This window comes from Cygnus atratus, chromosome 1 (genome assembly GCF_013377495.2).
Source record: "Cygnus atratus isolate AKBS03 ecotype Queensland, Australia chromosome 1, CAtr_DNAZoo_HiC_assembly, whole genome shotgun sequence".
In the NCBI taxonomy this organism is placed as follows: Eukaryota; Metazoa; Chordata; class Aves; order Anseriformes; family Anatidae; genus Cygnus; species Cygnus atratus.
Window position 1 is genome coordinate 26,896,100 of NC_066362.1, and position 24,611 is coordinate 26,920,710.

General features: G+C 42.5%; 1 protein-coding gene across 1 annotated transcript; it reads right to left on the reverse strand.

Annotated features, from left to right (window-relative positions):
* Positions 1–1,098: 1,098 nt before the first annotated feature.
* On the reverse strand, positions 1,099–18,811 carry CAV1 (caveolin 1). The gene is made up of 3 exons (XM_035544378.1): positions 18,610–18,811; positions 18,090–18,254; positions 1,099–3,471 (listed from the first exon to the last, which is right to left on the reverse strand). The coding sequence occupies exons 1-3, from the start codon at positions 18,637–18,639 to the stop codon at positions 3,130–3,132; spliced, it is 537 nt and encodes a 178-aa protein (XP_035400271.1). The 5' UTR covers positions 18,640–18,811; the 3' UTR covers positions 1,099–3,129.
* Positions 18,812–24,611: the final 5,800 nt, after the last annotated feature.

Sequence of the window (24,611 nt, forward strand, 5' to 3'; positions counted from 1 at the left end):
CCCCCCCAGCACACCCCTGTGACTGCTGTCTTGCAGAGCGCAGGGACAGCACAGTCGCAAGGTGAGCCTGCACATCTCTCAGAACAGTCCTGGAGAGGCGACATGGCAAATGGTTATGGTGAGTGGATGCGTCTGTGCTGAATCTACTGGGCTCTTTTCAGAAAAAGAGTGTTTTTGAATACTGGAATGTTTGCTTGCTTTACTTTCACCTTACAACTTCCTGTTTAAAAATTTAATACCTTTCACATTTTTTGACAATTCATAGTCCACTTTAATGTACTATTTGCTGCCGTTGGACTAATCAGTACCATTAAATACACCATCCTGCTACTGGAAAACACATGACAGAGTACTTTAGGCTGTTATTTTCCATTTGACTATTAAAAGCTGGTTACTAGATTTGCAGGCCAAAATGTAATAGCCTGTTTTGTTGGACTTCCGTGTACTAGGTAATGGTGTGACAGGTATTGTGCAATAACCACTTAGAAAGGAAGTGTCCTGTCACAAGCTAGGTCTATACACAGCTCAACATAAGCTGTCATTCCCCTATTTCCATACGCTAAATGCTTAGGCTAAGGAGCTTTTATTAGGAACTATCCTGTTTCCACTGGGCTCAAAAAGAAGGCTTTAAACAATTCTGAAAAGCTATCCGGATAATCTAGGACTGAATTTTGGATGGCCAAAGTAAAACGAAGGGTAAGCAACTTGTATGATGATATTGTTTTGTTTATTGGATCTTAAAATTCTCTGCAGGTAAATTTCATTATTCTAATCTGAAATGCGAGGAAACTGAGGAACAACAAGCAAAGGAATTTGTCATCTTTAAGCATTTAAGCAAGCTTGGGGTCCCTATTCAATGCTGTATGCACTGCCTACTTAGCAACAGAAAATATTTCTTTGGGAGAGAAATGGAATTTTCTGTTGGGGAGAACCTTCCTGATTTAGATCCTGGAACACAAACAACAAATGTTTTGCATGTTCTTTCTTGAGAAACAAATGGCACTGCTTTCTGTTTCTTTATCAATATTATTCTTTTTCTTCCTCAAAACATGAGATTTGTTCACATGACTTTTAAGGAAAAAGAAGTCAGACAGTAGCTACCATTAAACATTGTTTTATTGTAGTCTTTAATGTACATGCAGAATTAAAAAAGTGTCAGTTATATCTGTAAGCACATAACAACAATGTAAATGTATCAGATCAGCAATGTATTTGGATTAGGGACTAATAAATCTAAGTGAACAGACATCTTTCAGGATATACAGTTTATACGATAAATCAAGGTTTTCTTCAGAGTGATTTTCCTCATAAAAAGATAAAATATTTCTTGTTTATAATCTTGCTTGTTTTTAATTCTGAAAAAATCTATAATAGTACACTCTCCACTATGTACATAGAAAAACATAAAACTATATCCATACCAGTGTCTGTTTTAAATGCAAACAATAGTAGTTAATAGCTTTGTAACTTTTTGTGCACCCTCTCCCCTCTTCTCTCCCTCCCACCCCCTTTAAAAAATGCAGCATTTCCTAACGTTTTCAATGCTTTGGTAGAAAAAGAACCGAAGGCACTCCCATGTTAGGTAAAGCAGTAAGTGAAATATCAGCGCTAAATAAAAAAGCTGCAGGTGTACCAGACAGCTCCGTGCTCAGTCCCATGGGCCAAGTCCTGCACTCTTGGAGGTCAAGAACTGGTTTGCTGTAGGTGCCAACTGGAGCAGGCTCAGACCCCAGGTCGGGATACAATAAAGCTGATCAGCCTCACAACTATTTTTACAAAAGCTTCACACAAACCACATGAGGATACAGGCAGTATCTCTCAACACAGTACTATCATGAGGGCAAAAAGCTCCTGCAGGAGCTCCTGGAGGATCCTGTAGGTCACAGCATCAGAATATGTTGCAAGGGCTCTATTTTGTAGGCCTTGCACCTTGCAACATAGGCTAGCTTCACACAACACCCTCCATTTCAGACTTCCTGATGTTGCAGCCCGTCTAAAAACAAACGAACAAACCCATGATTTGAAGCTCTAACCCATCTCTCGTGATGGATTAGTTTAGACTCAGCAAAGCGTCAGTTCTCCTGAAAATAATCTGTGTGCTAGTGGCATGCTGACTTCTGCTGATAGGAAAGTTTTTAAAGCTGATAGGAAAGTTTCTCTCAGAGGCAGCTCCTCCTTGGCATTTTGTGGCTTGTGTTTGGCACACCTTCATTTTTCTCGTAACTCGGGGTTATCTCTGGCATACTTACAATATGTAGTTATATGAATACTCTGGAAAAAAAAATGAAGCCAATGAGATAAGCACCTAAATGCTAGCTAAGAGATGTGTCATAAGTCACAGTTAGGAAAACATGTCTATAATGACCAGTTTTAGTTTTCAACTGCAGTTTGCTTCTACAATTCCACAGAAGGTTGAGAAACAACTGGCTGCAAACTTCCAAGAGAGAGCGAAAGGCACAGACAAAAGCTTTTTTATGGACGTGAAAAGCTTTCACATGTCTATGTTTCCAGCCTGATGAAGCATTAGCTTTTCAGGTCATGTATTAATTAAGTAATTTGTTTACTTAACCAATGTATTCATAGCACACCATACCTGACCACGACTGCAAATCGCTGTAGTCAACTGACGATACAATTGGAAAAGAACATTCTGCTAAAACCTGCCAGCTTGTCACGTTCATTCTGCTGCAGTTGCTCTGCACTCTTTGGCCACAATAAAATGAATGGCATTACAGTGTTGGAAAACATTTTTGTCATTCTTTGGTATCTCTATGGATTTATCTTACAAGGAATGAACAGCGAGATAAAAAGGCACCCAACGTAACACTTCTGTCTCTGAACTGAACAGCCAGCAAAATGATATGCAGCTGGCATGGAAAAATAGCCATTGACGGTTAGTTTGAAATGCAGGCTGAAAAGAGAGGGAAAAATAATAATAATAATAAAAAAGCAAGTAGTCCAGTAGGAATACACAGTAGAAAAAGAAACTGAGCAAGTGATTCTTTGTTTTGGGCCAGTAAATCCACCAGTTGCTGTTATGTTGCTTTGGGAAACGAAACTGGCACCAAAACACCCCAACACAAAACCCCCACCCGCTCTCTAGGCTGATGGCTTTTCTTGAAATGTCCCTCAAATCTCTTTCCGTACTGTGGCTCGGATGCTGCTGAACACTTTGCCTATAGCCTCAAACAGTGGGTCGCAGAACGTGTGGATGCAGATGGAATAGACACGGCTAATGCACTGGATCTCAATCAGGTAGCTCCTTATGCACGGCACCACTGCCCAGATGTGCAGGAATGACAAGATGGCAAAGTAGATGCCCCAGATGAGAGCCATAGGAATGCCAAAGATTGCTGACAGTAAACGATAAAACCAGTATTTCGTTACAGTGAAGGTGGTAAAACTGGCCTTCCAAATCCCATCAAAGCTGTGTGTTCCCTCTGGCTCAGCAATCACATCTTCAAAATCAATCTGCATCAAAGAACACAAAAGCAGGTCAGTCAAGAGTCCCCATTAAGTGTGGATTCCAGAAACCCCTCACCTGGAAAGCAATGGTCCCCTGCACAAAACTCTGAAACGTAATCCCTACATCCCAACATGATTCAGCCCATTTTAACTTATCATCTATGATAATGATATGAATAAGCCTTGTCTTTTTTTTTTTTTTTTTTTTTTTTAACACCCAATGATTATCAGGAAGCCTCAATGACTAGCTCAGAACTAGATGTCTAACTTTTAGATGGAGAACTGTCCACAAATCTGAGTATTTTTTCCTCCCCTTCTACAGCCTTAGGGTATAGAGTGCCCTTAAAGTCTACTTAAGAGATGAACCAGTTGAAGAGAATCATCATGCTTTCATTGCCTAATTTAAGCATTTCACATTTTTACAAGTGGAATAGATGTACTCACTACTTTAACATTTTATGCACCTTAAGAATGTGTCAATAAAATCTGTTTTATTTGTTTGATTTTTCTATCTTACCTTGTATAGCATTGCTAAATTTTGACAGTTAATAAATGTTAAGGACAGTTATTTAAATATATATTTTTGAAACAGGTATGGATAGTTCTTAATAGCCTGAAAAATCAAATGCTGGATTTATATCAGCATCAGATGGATCTCTTTTTTATTCTGAAAGGGTAAGGGAGCTCTTCAATCTTGTTAAACATAAAGACGCTCTTCACATTAGAGCCACTTTGTTCTAACCTACCTTGTTTATGTGATAACCCTCTGTTCGTGAAAGACATAGGCTAACATACTAATGTTTAGAAGGAAAACACTCTTCCACAATTTTCATAGTTTTGACTATTATTCATAAATCATTCAAAAAGTCACCTAAGGAAGCAGTACATTCCAGCATGCATATTTTACTGCTCTATGTTGAAATACTGAGCTTTTTCAGGAAGCTTAATTGTCATAACATTTCTATTAGAAAATTAACAGAATTGTGGTGATAGTTCAGCTCCATGTCACACAAACACGTGTTTGATATAACCCACAATACAGGATATTTAATTTAGTCAGCACAACAAATTGTATAGGTACTGCATTCAAAAGGAAGGAGAACATCACAACAGTATGCCTCTGCAAGAAACTAAATGATTGTTTAAATTAGGTGGAAAAAAAATACATTCCTAGGACTGTATCCCAAAGTCCAGTGATGCTGCTGCCATAAGTGATGATTTACAGGAGCAGGCTAAGTATGATATGGGCCAGAGGACTCAGAAACTCAGGCATACCTTAGCAGGCTGGAAGGAGGTGAATATAAATATGCTGTGTAAATATTGCTTATACTGTAGGAAAAGGCTCAAAATCACTTCTTTTCATTTAAAAATGGAAAAAAACTTCTCCCTCTCTCCCACTGAATCTTCAGTCAGCTCCATACAAAAGCTACCAACTCACTACAAAGGAAAAGTACTATAAAATCACTGGTCTTCCAGTTTTATCAAGAAAAGATAATTCCAAAGCAAAAGTATACAGTCTAGGGGCAATTTGCTTGAAGGGCTTTACTTGTAAGAAAGTTTCTGAATCAGATGTGATATCAGACATCCTGAATGCCTAATATCAAGCTGGCTTAATTTAATGTGTTACTGGGCCTAAATGTCATTTTTCTTGCTCAGGTCAATGCATCTCTCCAGATATTGGATAAACAAACTACAAACCCTCTATTCTTTACCTGCTGCTCTGAATGAGGCTTTAGTGATTTGAAAGTGATCTGTGATTCTTCTCGATGGGATTTCATCATCATCCTGATCATCACTATCATACCTTAAGCTAGCATTTGGGTTGAAATTCTGTCTCCACAAAAATCAATGGCAGGATCTGCATTGGCTCAGTACCTAACGAACACAGCACAGCTCCATGCACTTCTCGTAAAGGCATGCAGAGCCAAAAGTCTATCTGGAATTTCTGAAACTGAACAGCGTAATTTTAAATAATAACCACAAAAAGAGAAAATGAAAAGAGAGTCTTAGTCACACTTCTCTTCTGCAGTATTTCTATATGTATTAAATAGCCTACACTTCTGTAGGTCGTGTGAATTTTTAGTACTAATCTTGGAAAACGGTTTCCTGGAAAATGGTGTATAAAACCAGCATATACAGGACACTACATTTGTTGCTGAGTTAAGACAGGAAATCAGAACTTATTTGGGCTCTGTAATTTCAGTGGGACCAATACTGAAGCTCTAGTAGAAATAACTCTATATAGTTATAATAACTCTGTATAGTTATAATTATCAGAAATAATTCTGGTAAGGGCTTCACGGGCAACAGTGTGTTCTATATTTTCACTGTGGTCTTATTAGATATAAAGGTTCACATTTGCGGACTAAATAAATGACACAAAATTAGCTTTATGAAGTACATTAGCCATAAAATAATTATATGAATTGGTCATTAGAAGTTATCTGCAGTCTAGAAAGACAGAGCAAGGATGTATTGTGATCTCATATTCCAGATGAAACAATCAGATGCCCTGGTATCAATCACTGCATTTTTAGGACTGCATCACAACAGAAAGAAGAAAAAGTTGTAGATATATACACGGAGAAGTCAGTAATATCTCCTGATGATGGTACCTAATTGTCTTTTATCTAATCTCAAAAAATAAAATAAAACTAAGATGTTTTCAAGAGCTGCGTATCATTCACCAAAACCAATCTTATTCAACCGTTGAAAAAATGTATATTCACTTGTCGGAAAAATGTATGCCCAATTTTGTTTTCTTTTTGGAATACACTGGGAAGCATGATTACAGTATCTATTTTTGCAGCAATTCAGAAGCAAGCTTTTCATTGTAACCCTTATTGCATTGTAGTTCATTTTCAAAGCAAATGGGTGCCCTTGGCTTATTATCAACATTAGCCTTGAAATCAGATAATAAAAATATGCAGATGTTGACCAAAAAAAAAAGATTGCAGCAATAGAAAGTAGCTTCTCAAAAATGATTTTACGAGAAGACTACATTTTTTTTCTCATATGTTTTACATAGTTTTCTTATTCTAAAACTTATGGCAATTTATCGTGTTCTTCCCATTAGTTGATGCTGTGATTGTTGGCAGAGACAGCTTGTGCACATAGCTATCATACAGCAGTTCAGTGCATCAAGGGCTATTCAGGGTCATGCCCAAAGTCTTTATATTCCGCTCAGTTATAGCGGAGTCTATCTTTTGTGTTTTCAACTAACTGATATGGGAAATACTAAATCTCACCAGGAAAGCAGCTTTACATTGAGCTCCTTTTCATGGTTATATCTTTAGCTAAGTGGAACCTAGTGGAACCTATTATTATCAGCAAAACATGTTTTTGGCATGCAAAAAGAAACCATAAGTTAATGTGAAGCTCCTCGAACTTTGCAAATAAATATTAAGACTGGCTTGTAATTTGGTTCCTTTAAAAATAATTACTTATAATGAATGCTTTACTGAAAAATGTAAGCTGGTAAACTCATTGATTTTCAAATCAAATAGCAAATTTTCTGTAATCCCGATTCTCAGAAACCGATGGTTTTAGCCCATTGCGTGACCCAAGATGTCCTCGGAGTTAATCCTGGGGAGCTGACAGAAGAATCAGACCATATAACATTTCCAGATGGGCAGCATTGTCCTCATTCCAGGAGATGATGCTAATGTCAGAACATTCACGATATATCCTTGGCCAGGGTTTCCCAGCTCAAGTCATACACGGTTGTCCTAAAAGTACTCGGGCATCAATCTGTCTGAGATTGTAATAGGAGTGTATTTATGCCACCAGCAATCACCAAGAGCTGGTGGAGTACTTCCTTGGAGTAATTTTAACAGCACTATGAATATTTCTACCAACGCACAGAACCCAGATAGATGGTGCTATAGGAACCATAACTGTTGTCTTTCCCATTTCATTATTCCTCAAGTCCCACGTTCTCCATTGCTCCACGTTGCATATGGAAGATATCAAACTGAATTTGAGAGTGAAAAGACAGAAAAACTGCCTGTCAACTGTAAAAACTCTCAGATGAACGGGTTAAAATGAACCTGTTGTCCATCTAAAAGCCACAATAATGTTACGAAATAACATACATGTCAAGAGAGTCCAGCCACAGCTGGAATGCTAACATCTGCGGTGCTGACAAAACCAGGCTTACCCAGAGCAGCGTAAAGTCTAAATCAACATATCCAATGAGCTGAAGTAAGCTGCTCTCTTCCACGTCTCAGCTGCTACCAGATCACGTACGAATCCCACTGGCTGGGAAATGTGCTATTTATTTCATCGTTCAGGCAGTGCAGATAAGTCCTCACACTGCAGGAACTGAGATATCACCCAGATTCTTCCTGCGCTGAACCACTCCCATGAAAGATCCTGTTTTTAACTCAAAGGGATCCGTTCTCAGCAAGCAGCAGAGAGAATAGGTGACTGGATGCACTTTGCCTTGCTGTGGGCTATATTTCTTTCAGTTACTCACTCCTCAGTCTCTTCTATCGTTCCCCTCTGGTTTTTAGTTCAACAGCACTCAGTAATAGTGAGTGTCATCAGCCTGATAACGGGAGTCCAAATGAACTAAGTAAATTAAAAATAGGAGTGACAGAAAAAACAGAAGTGGCCAGAAATACGATCCTAGGGAAGAAGGACACTCTGCAGCTCTTCACTAATTTCTGGAAACGGACCTAACTGGCTCACAAGGATAAGATACCTCTATTTAGGGTACTTTTCTCGACTCCACTTTTGCCAAAGCATCAAATATATGTAAATCTATGAAGGACTCTGCTTTATCCATGTAAAGGTTAGGCATAGGTCCTGTTGTGAAGATTACAGCACGCAGTTTGTTCCTCTAGAGCTATCAGGGTGTGCTGTGAAACAACTGTGAGTTATTTGCCAAGCTAATGAAAATACAGGCACGTTCACTTGTGACAAGGAGAGAAGTAAAGGAAATTTGTTTTGACCCTCTAAAGGATGCTAATAACTCACTGCAGCCTTCTGTTTCAGCCAAAGCTATTAAACACTATCAACTTCTGTTCCATGCCTACAATGCACTTCCTGACTTCAGCTATTCTTTGTTTCCTACTATTCAGCTTGGTGAAGCCAGTTTTTACATTGCTTGAAGCTTTTGTCTGATTCTGCTATGAGAATTATTGCAGCTTCTTTTGCTCTGCATGTGTTTATTAAACTTTTATCAGGAAATTAAGGGACCTGCTTTGATTCTAAAAGAGATTTACTTACAACAAAGGGAAATGGTATGGAGAATTTGCCTTCTTTCTCAAAGGCTGTTTAAAGAAAAACCCTATTAATTAAAAAAGCTTAACAGTGTGAAGTTATTGCTTTAAAAAACAAATGAACAAACAAACAAAACAACAAAGAAACAAACAAAAAATACCCCCAAAAACATGAAACAAATGAAACAGCTGACTCAAGTATATGTGCTTTATATATGAAAATAGTTGACCTTGCCACTTTAGTCCCTATGAAACAAAATTTGACAGGCTGGAAAGGCAAGTTAAATTCCAACCTCAAACTGCCTACCTAACAGTTATTCTTCTCCTCAAAATTTGTCCTTTGAGGTATCTATTCCACAGAAAATTTACTGTGATGGGTTTATCAGAAAAAAATATTGAGGCCACTGGCATTTTACGAAGGCTTTGGCCTAACCCACATTTCTACAACCGTAATTACTCAGATCTTCACGTGCAGTATGTGTGCTGCTGCTGTGCTCACAACGTAAGGTGAGCAGAGACACCACCACTGCTCCAGTGAGGGGGAACCCAACCAAGAGCTCAGCATGCCTACATTTCTGAGTGCCATCAATATTTTTTGGAGTCAGTGAAAAGACGCTCAGGTCCTTACTGGCTGTCTTCTGACTGATCACTCATACCTGCAATCAGGCAAACCGCTTAAATACGCACACAACCTGAACAATGGGAACAGTCTCACTGATGTCAATATGCTTAAGTGTTCTGCCAGACAAGGGCTGTAGTCAAGCCAGACTGAAAGTCGGGTCTATGATGAATAACTAACATGTACGAATACATATTTATGCAAGATGGAGTTACTAGCTGCTTTTCCTTACATTTTTAACACAGAGTATAGACACTGACTGTCTTTATGACTTACCCCGTGCTATTTTAAAAGAGTATTTTCCCTGATACTAAGCCCATAAGTAATGTTTCCTCAGATTATATTGTGTCTCTTTAAGACTGGAACAGACATGTAACAAAAGGCAGACACGATCATTTTTTTCTGTTGTGACAAATGCAACTTACAAAATTTCCCAAAGCACTCAATGTCCCTTAAAGAAAACATTCAACTGAAGAAAATAACATTTAAATGTTTCCTTGTCTCTTTGAAATAGCATGTTTCCACATCTGCTAGTGCTCGTCTTCCTGACCACTGCCACATTTTTTCAGAAAATGACAAAAAAGCATATAAGGTTTTTTCTACTGAGCCCGAGGGAAAGAGCACAGGAGGTGTCGGAACTCGGAGGGGTAGAGCTACTCTTCCACCTTCCCTCACCCCCCAGGAGACTTCACTATTTTGGGGGTGTAGGGTGTGGGACACGGTAGTGCCTCATGGCTGCAAGGCCTACATGAAAGAGGAACAGGAGGATGCCAGGCTGTCCAGCACAGCTCTTGCTCTGCCTGAGTACGTCTGTCTAGACCTAGGTTGCATGGGATTACAGGAACTTGAACAGTGACTTTTTTTGTTTTGACCCTAAAAGAAAGTCCACCTGTTTTTTTAAGAACACTGTGCAGTCTCCACCAAGCAAACATTTATCAGCACTACGTAGAGAAGTTGATAACTTTGTGCCTGAAAACATACAGCTTAACAACACCTAGACATTTTACGGCTGTCAGGTGTGTTATAAAGGCATGACTTCTATACCAGAGCACCTGTATAAGCCTTAGGCTATGGCATGGGTGAATGCAAAACACGAGCATCCAGCTGCGCCCAGAGAAGGACAAGGTTCCCTCATGGGAGAATTCAAGCACAGTTATTTGTTCAAACTGACCGAGGAATTTGCATTACGTTCTCTTTCTCCCTGTGCCTACTTTCCATCATATTGCAGGAAAAGAGTGTTCTGCTGGCAGATCTCTTCACGGAGACAGGGAATCTTTCTTGAATACTATAGAGTATACCAAAAAAAGCAAATAGTGCTTTAACAAACAAGGGTATTAATGCTGGAAAAGAGAGTTAAAGGACTACACTCTTCTAGCTAGAGCAGAAAACCTTCTCCTGTCAGGAGTGACCACTGCTGCACGAATAACAAATATTTAGACAGATTATGAGCAATTTAAAATTATGTCATGACTTAGAAAAGAGTCAAGATCGTCATTTCACAAACTGAACGTCAATGAAAATTGCCAAACTTTGCTACTAATTACCAAGAGGAGAACCTCTGACGATGCTGAATTACTCATTACATACCAGAAAAGCCCTGGTGATGGGCTTTGTTTTATCAGATGGGCAGGCTCATCTAAATCTGCGGAAGTATTCACAAGAAGTACGCTACTGGTGGCAACGGGTCAGCCCTGCAGCAACCAGGTATTTTCCAGAGATTTCTTCCTGAAGCACTTGTCTGTGCTTCTCAGTATAGCCCGGCAGAAGGAAAGAATAGCAACTTCAAGGAGACATCTGCACGCCTCTGAAACACAGCTAAACTTCCTGCGCAGGTGGGGATATCGCATCAGCCAGTTCCTTGGCAAACGGGTCGATGCTGTCAGAGCGAGTGGTCAGAAAATGAAGTGGCTGTTTTCCTCCCTGGAAACTGGGCTGCTGGGAGGTTATTGCAATTTTCTCAAAGGGAAACTCTTATGAAGCTTTCTTCGTTTATTATTTGTTTCATGTGGAACAGTTCCTCCTCATTTGATGCAGCTACTTTAGCTAAAAACTCTGAGCTATCTTTGTGTATGTGCATGCATATATATTTGTGTCTGTATGTTTAAGGATGCATATTCCTCAGCATGAACAGTGGGGTGAAATTTGGAATATATTAAAACTCAATTCCAGTAAGGTCTGGAATTAACCAGAGTTCAGAAACATTAATAAAAGCAAAGGTATCCTCTAATGAGTTTTTTAGATCGTTATATTGCCCTCTGATACAATACCATTTGGAAGTTTTACAGATCTGATATTAAGCTAATATTGCTATTAATATCTATTTATATTATTAATATAATAACATTAGTATCATTATTGCTAGCCTTGAATATAATTTTTTTAGAACTTGCTCTAGCTTCATTCCTCCTAAATTTGGGCACTAATGGCAAATGGAAATATAGCAATGTTGGACTCTGTAGTATCACATGGAGAGAGAAAGGCGACTTCACATGGGGCTTTATGCATGAAATCTGTTTCTTTTTTTATTTATCTCTATCAGTTGTATCATTTGTACGGGAGTATAATGAGAGGAGACTCTTACCTAGGTATACTATCCATAAACATATTCCTGTTAATTGCTGCAATTATTTTTTTAGCAAATCCATGTAACTTGTTCTCACCATTTCCCTCTTTTCTACCTGAGTGTGCTTACTGCTGTGACTGCCCAGTTACTGCTCTGTTCCTTTAAAAAAGATTGGCCTCTGCATTTCTTCTGTTAGAAGGCTGTCCTTCTACTGGAAGATCTTAAGTTACTGACCCTTAAATATGAGGCAACTCTTTCTTTAATATTTCACAAAGATCAAGATGTTGCTGGTCTACAGTTGCAGTCTTATAAATTGCACCGGAAAAGAGTTACATGAACATGGACTTGATAAAACAATAGGAGACTGAGGTCTACAGGAGATACTAACATAATCTTGAGGGAAAACTAAGTGTGTTTTGTATTTGTTTGAGGTTGTTGGAAGGGATTTGGCAGCTCACGGAGGAAGCATTGCAATCCTTCTATGAGATTCCCTTAGGCTTCTTTGAAACTCCGAGTGTACTTTGGCACAGTGAGAGTTTGGGCAGGGAATGCGATGCTTTCACCTTTAACTGCGATAGTATCTTCTCACTTCTTATCTGAGAAGCTGACTTTATCAGTTCCTTTTTATTTGAAAATGAAGTACGTGGGCCAGATAAGTAGACTATAGACAAGCCTTATCCTTGTACAGCTCCAGTAACATCTATAGCATAACTCCTTGGCTATCGTGAACAAAACAGGGTTGCAAGCTTCATCAGCTAATGCACTCTTTAGAGTGGGCACAGTGATACTGAGACTGTTTGTCCTTTTGAATACTAACCCGATGACATAACTTCTAACAAGAATAATACTGCATAAAATTAGAAGTTAGTTTTGAAACTATGAAAAGACATTTTCATAAGAAATCTCCTAGAAAAAAAATTAAAGGGACTAACAGAGTCAAACCTGTCCCCACAAAAAAATCAAACAAATTTTAAAGCCATAACTTTTCTTTTGTCTTCAACATAAAAAATAATAATAATAATTAAAAAATCCTCTTTAGTCTTGGATGCTTTTATTATTGTAATTTGTCTAGAAAAGAAAAGAAAGGTGGTAGTTCTGGATCAAACAGCTCAAAAAATTAGCTGCTGATGCAGGTTTCATCCCACTGTCTATTTACTATAAGGGTATTTGAGAACAGTGGAAAATAGAAACTTTTTTTAGAGCTGTATTTTTCTTCAGCTTTCCAGACATCACAAGTTTTATGGCTCATCCATGTTCATCAGTATTTTCTTCTCTCTGTTGCTTAAAATACACCAAAGATCCAATTCTCATTGGGCAGACCACTCTATTATACACATTGTCCTGTTCCCACAGAAGAGTTTTAGATCTCAATGATTTGTTTCAGTATTAGACAGCCATACTTTCTGCAACAGATGGTGATATTTTTTTTCCATATATTGGGTTAAAAATTCTAAAATGAATTCAAATTGTTCTTAAAATTTTCTAATATATACTCTGAATTAGGTTGAATTTAACAGAAGGGAAAAATATTTGTCTTCTCTGACTATGAGGTAGTGTCCAACAAACTCTAACAAAAGGAACATCCATGCTGAATAGTTGGCTCTGTCCCCATTGTCATCAAACGAACATTTTCCTATGGAGTTATGAGTCATGTTCATCACGCTAAACAAGAAGGCAGCGCATAAGGCTTTAATAATACCACGATCTTAAACACTTTTGAGATCTGAGATTTGATTAGAACAAATTCAATTATTATCCGTAACCTTATGGGCATTCAAAAATTCTGTGCCTAGCAATCTGAAAACTCCTAATTCCTGTGCAAGAAAACTGTTTTTCAGAGTTCTCGGGCCACGCTCAGTCCTCCTACAAACTAGCCTCTGTAACAACTTGAGCTTTAGTCTCTGAATCATCGACTAGCCTTGAAAGAAACACTTGGAACAGGACTGTATCATGCAGATAGTCAAAGTCAAACACCGGAGTAGTGCTGCATTTTAAAATCTAAACCCCACAGCTGGACATTGATATGGCACCAAGTTTAAGAATCACCTCATTTAAATGCAGCTGTGTAACAGTAAGGTGTCTCTGAGCTACGTGCATCATCAGTGGAGAGAAACACACTCTGGGAGAAAAACTCATCTCATCCTGTGGTTAGACCTAACTCTGTGACACGAATCTGCCTCCACAGATGTGCAACCACTCGAGGACGAGGAGCTGACACCTGCTGTCACATCAGCGTGGCAGACCTCAGCGCCTTAACCTTCCCAGCTGAGCACAGCAGGGGACAGTCTCTGCCTTCCTTCCAGCAGGTCAGAGCTGTGGAGAAGGGAGGTGCTCTGCCTAGGCACCTCTCCACGCACTTGCACTGTGCTTAGCACAACAGTCAGTAACCATCATTGTGAAGGATTAAATAAAATTGCAATTTTTTTAAACTTTTTTTTTTTTCAATTGGAAAGTGGAAGAAATTGTAAATGGCGTTAAGCATGACTCAAAATGACTAACACTGTCCTTCCTAATGCCTACATCACGGTGTTATGCTGCTTGTCAACATCTGACTAAAAATTCAAGATCCTTCCTTGCAGTGAGCTGAATTGCCCTTACCAGCATCAGCTTTAAGAGGAAGGCACCAATACATAACTGTTTAAAACTTGGTACAAAAGCTCTGCATTGTTACATCTGTAGCCAAGTACTGTTTTTTTTTTTTTTCCAGAGAGAAAAGGACGCTTACACAACGAACAGCAGATAGACACCGCTTGTTTAAAACAAATTAATAATTATGTCCTGGGTGGTGCACCAGGCACAGGCCTTTCTCCACACCACAGCACGAAAGAATTGTGATCTGGCTGCAGATGCGACTGCATGTTTGGTCCTCACTAGTCCAGAAGGAGCAGATTTTGCAAGCTGGCTACCTGGCCTGTCCCCATAGTGAGCAAGAAAGTACTGAGAAGCGCAAGCCAAACTCTCAGAGAGATGCAGAAAAGCTAGCTCCCTCCTCTGCTTTTTCCAAATTCAGTAAACTCTGCATACTTGACCAAAGATACTTTGAGAAACTTTGAACTCCAAAGTGTTGGAAGGCTGTAATTTAGCCACAATCTGGAGAACACAAATAGTGCATTGGGAGACAGGGAAAGCAAAGACCGAACAAGTCCTGAAAGAGAACTTCAGGCACCTGCATGCGAACCCTGGGTCAGCGGGGAGGGAATGATAAATGACAGAAAAAAAAGCCAACAATCAGCTTTCTCTCCTGGTGCTTGCGTTTCATCACACATAAACAAAACAGGTGGGATACAAGTCAGAGTAGAATCTGCCATACAAAATAGATACAATTCTGAGGAAAACAGCTCTTTAATCAACAAAGTGACTCCCACAGAGTTCCCAGGTGCACAGAGGCTGTTTCTCCCTCACTAGATTCTTATTTTGCTTTCTGTTTGACCAGACAACCCCACAAGCTGGTACCTCAACAACTGCTGCATGTTCTCAGCATCCCAAAGTGACACATGAGGGCAGCCATATGAGGAAGAAACTCCTTCCTTTCCGCTCCCTGCTGAAGGAATTAGAACAGGAAGGAAATTCTGGTGATTTTACTAGATTGTGCTTCCTCCTGCACGGAGCCACCAACTCTGCTGGCCGCGTAACTCAGCTCTCACACCGCAGGGTCAGTAAGACCCCAGTTCCACCCCTCCCTGAACAGAAATCCAGTTGTTTGCCCCACTTTTCTGGAAGCATCACACAGCACTTGGCTTCCACTTGGTCTCTAATTTGAAGATAAAAAGTAAGCAAAGTCACGGTCACCAATAGCTTTGGTGTAAAGCATCTGGATCACGCCTTGCCCCCTTGCCTAGTTCCCTCCCCTGTTGCTGCCTGCCCCATTTATCTGCTGCAGAGGAAGCTCTGCAGATGCTGTTTGTTGCACATCAAGGGAATGCCTCCTGCTTCTCACAAGCAAGGGTTATTTTTAAAATGTGCTATGGCAAGTATTTGAACGCAGACAACACTGAGGCCTTTTAGAGAGCTGCTTACAGAGCAGATTCCTCATTCTCTGTCTAATCATTTCTATTTCATGGTTGACTGACTTGTCCCCTGTTTCCATGCTATTGTGTCTCATAGTCAAGTGGCAAGAAATGCCTGAAATGATGAGGTTCCAAATCTAGAAAAATGTAATGTCTCTAAACAAAAGAGCTAAGCCTAAGCCACACTTCTGGACTCTGAACAGCCCTGAACAACATTTTTCTGTCTTTCAGCACCCAAATGAGACTAGGGACTCCTTCTGTTACCCAAGTACATTTTTTACTCTCTACCTGGATGATTTACAATGGAAGGAAGAGAGGCAGACAGGTGACAGAAGGGGCCACAGACTGATTGCTAAGGCAGGAACTGAATCTGTGTATCTTCAGCCCAGCATCTGTCCACTAGGAACTGGATCTGAGCTTTATGGCTACTTCTAGCAAGCTGAACCTGAAAGCGGTGTCTGAACAAACGTAAACTGTAGCAAAATTCCTCTCCATAATTTTCAGGTTGGACCTATTTATGAAATACCTATAAAAATCAAAGAAATCCTTATTTATCCTTGTGACAAGGTGGAAAAATGTCACTTTGTGATGCCCACACTTTTTACAAATGCTGCTGCTTTTATAATGCAAAATGGATCCCGTCCGGTTAACATCAAGTTCACTTTGATACATTCCTGTGTCTCGACGTGACTATGTGCACTACCAGAAACTCACCGATACAGAGGCGGTACCCGCATTCTGGCTGCCTGCTGGTTTTCAATTAATTTATTTGTTGGTCCACAACTATTTTGGAAGGACAAACTGAAGAAAAAAATCTCACTTTTTCCATTCCTACAATTCTAACTTTTCAACTCCATTTCGGACGATTGGATGTAATCAAGCTAACTTTCCTAATCATTGCCGCAGTGGGAGGCAGGGAGGGCAGGACGGGCTTTGTAGGCTTCATTTTCCTTTCTGTCCGTTAGGAGTTTTTTCCATGAGTGGTCTGCCTCTCGTCCCAGCAGGAGCTTTCTTTCCCTAGTTAAGTTTGTGGACACTCGATTCCGACTTGTTTGGGGGCTGTGACTCATCCTCGGAAGGTTTGGTTGCTTTGGGGACTTCTTCTGTTGATGTACGCAATGAGCCATGATGCAGCCTCATTCTCCAGCCTTGCATTCCCTGCCTACTCAGCTGCTCCCCCAGGGGTGGCAGAAAAAGGAATCGCTCCCTCCTTCCTAACACCAGGCATCTTAAAGGAAGTTTTGTACCGCTATGTACACAGATGATTTTTTTCTAAACTAATTAAAAATGAATCCCTTTTCTTTCTAGGTCTTGGAGCTGACAGTGGCTCCTTAATTAAAGATATAGCCCGCCCTAGGGTATAATTCCTACTCTTGATCTGCAACACGGGCAGCCCTATTCAGCACCTTCAAACTCTGCTGAAAGCAGAGGAATTTGAGGTTACTCACAACCTTACTGCATTGTCTGCACGTACAGCACAAATCATCTTTCTGACATACGTCCCGAAACTAGATTCCAGCCTTTTTGTCCTCAGAAACAATAGGACATTTCTCTTTTTCAGTAATGGGTCATCGTGACCAACAGATGGGGTGGTCAGGACTACGGTGCTGGACCCTAAGCAAGCCAGCTGGTGGTTAGTCACCCGCTGCACCTGGCAGGCTCCCGTTTGTCCTGGCTCCTGACAAGCCCAGACGACAGCATCCTCAGTTCTCACATGTATAGCACAAAACTCGTCTGCTAAGAGGAAAGTCATCCCCAGGATTTTTCTGACTGAAGGGACTTCGAGGAGAAATCCCCGTCGGTCCACATTTGCCAAAACAGTCAAACCGAATTATAAACCAGAGCCTAGACCGGGGCGCAGCCAGTTTTTGCTTAGCCTCTTTCCCCGTTTCTTGAGGGAAAAACACCAAGGAAAAGCAAACGCAAGGAGGAAACGAATGCAACCCCCTCCGGGACGTCTGCTCTGCTCCCTCTAGGCTGAGGCAGGGCGGCTGGGACCGGGGAGGGGGCTCAGCCCCTTCCCCATCCCTGCTCTGGGCAGGCACCCGCGGGGCTGTGCCAGCCGCTGCCCACCTCCCCTCTCCCTTTTTTTTTTTTTTTTTTTTTTCCGAAAAAAATAAAGGAATTGGGACCCGACCCCCCTCCCTTCGCGCAGCAGGTGGAGGGGAGCGGCCCGGGCTGGCGTCGCCCCCTCGCCTACCCCCCCTCACCTTGACCACGTCGTCGTTGAGGTGCTTGGGGTCCCGGTTGACCAGGTCGATCTCCTTGGTGTGCACGTCGTGCACCGCCTTCTCGCTCAGCTCGTCTGCCATCATCTTGTTGTTGGGCTTGTAGATGTTGCCCTGCTCCCGGACGGGCGCCGCGTACAGAAAGCCCTGCGGAGGGAGAGCGGGGAGAGCCGCCGCGAGGGAGAGGAGGGACGGGAGGAAGGCAGAACCGAGCCGGGAGGGGGGGGGTGGGGGGGGGGAGAGGCCGGGCAGGGCCGAGAGGGGCGGGCTGCGGGGGGGCGGCCCCGCTCCCAGGGGAGCCGGGCTGCGGGCGGCTCTGCCCCGGCTATAAAACCGCGGCCCCGGGGGCGCGCCCCCCGCCGTGCCAGGCGCGGCTCCGCCGCTCGCTGCCGCTCGTCTCGCACCGCCGGGCGGCCCCGCAGCCCCTCCGGTGTGCCCGGGACCCTCACCCCATCCCACCCCATCCCACCGCAGCCCATCCCGCTCGTCCCCCCGTCCGTACCTCCGAGTCCACGTACTTGGTGCCGGACATGCTGCCCCGCTGCGGGTGGCTGGCGGCTGTGCGGCGGGCGGCCGGGCGCTATAACGGAGGCAGGAGGATCCCGCCCGGCCGAGCGGGAGGGAGGGAGGCGGCTGGCGGCCGGCCAGGGCCCGCTCCCGGCCTCCGCGCGGGGCGGGGGGACCGGAGCCTGCAGGGGCCTCGCAACCCGCCCGGCACCGGCCCGGAGTGGGAGGGGAAAGCGGCCCCGAGCCGGCAACCTGCCTGCCTCGGCCCCCCGAGGGGACGGGGACAGCGACGGGGACAGCGACACGGAAACGGGGACCCTGCCCCGGGACCCCTGCGGCAGTGGGGGGGGGGGGCGAGGAAGCGGTGAGGAGGTGGAAAAGCTGAGCGGTGTCGCTTCGTGGGGCGATCCCCCCTCCCCTCCGCCTCTGACAGTCGCTTACACACAGTTCGCACACAGTTTACACACGGTCCCGATCGCCCCAGGAACAATTGCGGAAACTTGGACATCCTCGGGCTGAAGAAAAAGTGATTTTCTCAACTGGTTCATTTCAGAGCTATGCAAATATTTAGCACTCCTGCACTTGAACGGCACGGTGTTTTTCCTGGGAGGAGACTGACCCTTGCGTGTCTGCCCTGCACATTAACCACCGGGACTTTGCTTCTGAAGAGGCTTGGAGGGACGCCCACGTTTGCCACGCTCTGCTCTCCAGGCCCTTTGCAAGCCCAGGGGCATACACAGGCATAAACGCTACAGGGATTCATCATTGAGTTCCAGACAGCCCAGGTTACAGATGCAATGGCACTGTACAGCTGTAAACTCCGAGTTATATTTAGCTTTTTTTTTTTTTTTTTTTGATGTTTGCAACCATCAGTTTTCCATTAGGAAATCAGACCGTGGTGTAAGATTTATAACGCTAACAGAAAAGCAGCAACCTTGTGCCGTTTAGCACAGAATTGCAGCAACAGAAGTAGAACGATCTTGACGGCTGTATATTTAGCTGTGGCAGTTCGAGAAACGAATCAAAAGGACTAGTGGCCGAGATGGATGTAGGCGACTTAATGCTAATAAATGCACCTGCTGAAAATGCAGTCCACAGGGCTGTGTATTACTGGTATGGGCATCAGTAAATTGTGAGCTTCGAGAGTTTCTGTTGTTCACAAACTTTAGAACTTCGGGTCGATGTTTTCCAGCTTTCCAAGTTAGTTGTCATTTTTAAAAGTAACTTTTTTATCGATGCAGTAATTCACTTAGGCCATCATTAAAGTATCTGTGGCTGTTCAAACATTTCAATGCGTGCACAAAATCAAATGTATGGATTGAAAGACGTAGTCTCTGGATTTTTTCAAATCTGAAAACAAAACAAAATCAACCATTATAACAAACAAAAAACTGTTCTGGTTTTCATTTCTAGGAAAGTTTCATGCCCAGTCAGTGTCCTGCACATACATCAGATTTTGGCCCATTGTTCAGTCTTACTGCATATCTCAGGGACGACTAAGAATAGGAGATACATTTGTTAACTTGAAACACTGAATTGCTCCTGGGACGGTTTCTGCAGAACTTCAATGCCCTTTAAAAGAAATTTCTGAATCACACAACACCACTGCAGCTAGAAGAATATGGGAAGCTGGTGGAACATACAGACCTCATGGGATGAATCCCAGAGAGGCTGCTTACAAGCTGAAATGAGCTATCACACCTTATGAACCCTGGAAGTGCTCGCTTGACCACCAAGAAGACATCCTGCAGAGAAAACTGCATGGGTACGAACAAGCTGTAAGTGAGGAAGTTACATCTGCAAAGATGGATTCTGGTGAAGCCGTGGCCCGTTGCCTCTAGCACTGGTGCATGAGAAATGCACACAGACTTCACACCCAGAGACTTGGCAGCGGTGAGTGCTGGGGCTCTGCAAGGAGCTGTGCTTACACACGGAGGAACAGTATAGCTCATCTGGAAAGGGCACAGGAAAGGCTTGCAGGGGGCTTCTGAAAGAGCAGAAGACATCCCCTCTTACTTACTGTGAATGGATCATCCTGGGGTGGCCTAAAATTGCCAGGGATTGTGGGCACCCAAGCTGGCCTTGCAGATGCCACCCAACTTGCCTTCTCGTTGAGCTTTGCTGTGCCTCGGCAGCCCCGGTCAGCTGTTGACCAGGAATATATGCTGTTCAGCTGGCCACCTCACTGCCTTTCTTCTTTTTCCATCACATCAAGCCTAGGCATTTCATACCTAACTAAAAAATAAATAAAATTATGCTCCGAAGTTTTGCTTTAACTGAACTTTCAGACCTCAGGATCACCCTGAGAACTGACTGTAAACATGGAGCAGAGAGCGTGCAAGGTGTGAGCACTGAGAGAAGAAAAGCCTTGGTACTGGTAGGAAACATTTCTTCCCAAAAAAACAGCATAAAAAAAGGGATTGGAGAAAATTCCTCAAAAAAAAAAAATAGTGTCAGAAAATGAGTCACAAAGCTGAACTGAATGTGCATGACTGCTCACTGAGTGTCTTTGTCTGGTATCAAATGCTCCCTCCCTCTCCCTGCCTTTTAAAGTTGTGTAATTATTCCAGTTATGGTATTAGCAATACTCCTGATATATTGCAATGTCAGCAAGATCAGAATCAGCCTTGAGAAGCTGTATTCTTTACGTACAGCTTCAGCAGCAGCTAGGCTGTCAGATAACAGGCTGCCAACAAGCAGCCTTCCTCACACAGAGCGCTTAAAGACCTGAGGCTTGGGAGAGGAAGATCACTGTGTTTTTAGTGTCTTCTGTTCAGCTGCTTAAGTGCATCCTTTTATGTGCATTTTTGGACGTTTTGCTGGATGAAAGCCTGAGCTGCCAGAAGTATTGGTAGTGAGCTTTTATCAGCTGTGAATGCTCTGCTTACCCTGCTGCGTGATGATAAGCATTGGGATGGGTTTAAAGTGCAGCCCGGTGTTTTGCTGTTTCCCTGATTTACAGACCCGTAGTCCTACAGGATTCATGGTGATCCTTCTGTCCCCGCTCTCTGGAGGCTTTCTGTGCTTCAAATCAGAACTCACTGCATCGGAATACTCCCACTGAGGTGCCACCAGTATATAGGTCCAGTATATAGGACATCGCTTTCTTGTTATTTGACCCATTTGTTCCTTGTGTAAAAGAAGTAGTTTCCCCAGGAGAGACGGTGAGCTGCCTGCCTTCCCATTCCTTTCTTCTTGTAGCCTCCAGCTGTGAGTGATTTCCTTTTACATGGAGGCACTGCTGCCACAGCACGCTGCACAGCAGCCTGAGGGCTAGAAGTGTAATCCAACACGTGAGAGACCTGAGATCAATTTTTGCCTATCTGAGCTGTGCTAATGCATTTGGACTCTTGGGAAAACGTATTTTGGGAAGTGCCCCATTCTGCTGGTGAGCCGTCAGTGTATTTTCAGGGGATCAGGGCATTCTCTTCCCTTATTTTGGGGTACTTCTCTTAGATGAGAGTGAGCTACCAAGTTGCTCAAACAAAGGCAGTTCTAGCCGTGACCAAAATAAAACTCTAGGTACTGAGGGAAGATTACACGAAAGGGAGGTGCCTTCTGGGTTTAGACATGTTCCTGGCTGGGTGGCATCTGGGCAGGGATTACAGTTTTGGATTTAAATGCCTGACTCGCATCTCAATCCTGCTGTAGGTGTGTACATTTTTTATTAGAGCTAGTCCCTGTAGGTCTCGATTGAGACAGCTTGTAACTGTCTCGGCTGGTGAGGCACATGGATCGAAAGCTTTATTTCTGTCAGTTGAATGTAAGTTTTCCAGATCTTGAGCAATTCGAGCAGATCTTTTCTCAACCCTTTTCAGTATCAAATTCCTTGACAAATACCAAGCTGGACCATGAATACTGGCTGGTGTCAACACCACTCTGTGCCATTCTGCCAGTTCTAGCATAATATTGACTCGAGTGCATCTCACTCGTGGCACTCAAACACTCCCTTGGCTTACGTGATTTTTTTGTCACTGAGCTTAGCCATGTAAAAGTTTCATGGGCAATCCCAGCTTCTAGTTGTAGGAGTGTGAGAGTTGTGAGAGTGTAACGTAAAAATAAAGGTGAGGTAGGTACATAAGGAGATAAAGTAGCTGAAATTGAACTGAGGCAGATGGAAAAATAAATAATTTTTCCTCAAAAGCTTGGAATAGAAGCATGGATCTCTAAATTTTATTCCATCTAAGAGTCTAAAGTAGGATCTGATTAAGTGCCTTCTGAAGGAGCCCTTCTTTCCCCACTTACAGTTGGAGGGGGAACCCAAACAGACAAAACTGAATGCTTAACACAGGTGGAACACCCCAGCCTCAAGTCAGGAGACAGATGTGCAGAGAAGAGCCTGCCCTACTACTCAGATGAAGCTTTAGTTGCTTCTATGGCCTGCAAACTTTTTGGAGAAAATACAGTTTTTTAGGTAGCAGAGGAAAGGACCTAAGCCAAACCAAACATTTTGAATTAATCAGTAGAAAGTCTTCTCTGGAGGATGGTTCAGAGCAGGAACCTATCTTAGCTCCTCTGAATTACCTCTACAGAAGACATTTTCTTTTTGTTGAAATAAACTGTGGAAGATTGGTGTCACCAGGCTAAAATTAGCCTTATTAACTCACCCCTCAGTTGTAAATCCCTGCATGAAGAAAGCACCTCAGTTTCTAATGTGGAACTGCTGGTTCAATGTGCTCACTGGAGGTCTTGAGCTCCACGAACACAGTGTACTAACAGGCAACCGTGTTTGATCATGTTCCGTTTGCATTTTCTTTTTCTTAAAAAAATAAAAACACACGTTTTTTCCATGTATTTTTAAAAGAGAGTTAGTACAGCTTAACAGCGGCAGTTTTATCTCTGCAGGTGGGGGAAAAGATCACACCCTGTAAAAATAATGGGCTTACCATTCTTTGGCTTCCACTGAATGTGAGTGTGTGGTCTGAGGTCCCAGGGCTGCAGGGATGCTCTGAATATTTCAGTCAGTCTGTGCCTGAGTGACCTTACTGGGTAGGTGGGAAAGGGCTCCTTGTTTACTAACACGTCAAAGTTCCTATTAAGAATTTGTGCCAATTTATGTGGTGAACAAGTAGGGTGGAGAAAAATAGGACATAAATATAGAAGTCCTACAGTCAGAATAGAAGGATTTTATAGTTCTCATGAGCATGTGGGCTAAATTTTGTTGTGAGTTAAAAGAAAAAAGGTCCAAATCTGGGGTTATGTCTGTATGCTAGTTGCGACTTCCATGAAAAACACAATACTGAAACATTTTGCATGACAGAGCTGAATCTCCAGTTCATGATTATGAATCTAAGGTCTACAGTAACAAAAGGCAGGTTGGAATTGGAACATCTCACACTTTTTTATTTACTTACCCTGACAACTCTACCATGATGATGGAAAGTTTACCTTCGCTAAGAGCAACAACATTTTCCCCATTCCATAGAGGGGAAGAGGACACAAAGTCCAAAGTAGATGACCTGAATCAGGTGCAAATTTTCCTAGATTTGTAATAGACAACGAGACTAAGTTTCTGGACTCTCCTATTTGCCTAAATTCTTATTTGTAAGTCATTGTTAAGGTATCAGTTGGTATCATTTGCTCACATTTCAAAAGAATTAGAAATGAACTTAAGGAACCAATCCCTGCACTTGAGAACATAATTGAGAGCCAGCGCCCATTCACTCCCTGCTGTCCACCAGTGCTGTAAACCATGGGCAGTATCAGCTGTGGAAGAGCTGGCTGAAGTGTGTCAGAATTGACAAATCCATGGAATCCAGGGAATGCTGGAGTCCAGAGCTGCCTGGGGCTGATTCACACCTAGCAGTAACAGCTAGAGAAATTGTGAAAAGAACCAATTAATGACAAATAGAAAGGCCCAAAACACAAGGAGTAAGAAATCATTCTACTTTATTCTCTGTGGTAGCTAGAGGCAGCTGACTTCAGTAAGCTACTGAAAAATGCATATACCCAGTAGTACATGACCTAAATTGCTACATTTTTCTCTAGGGAATGGCC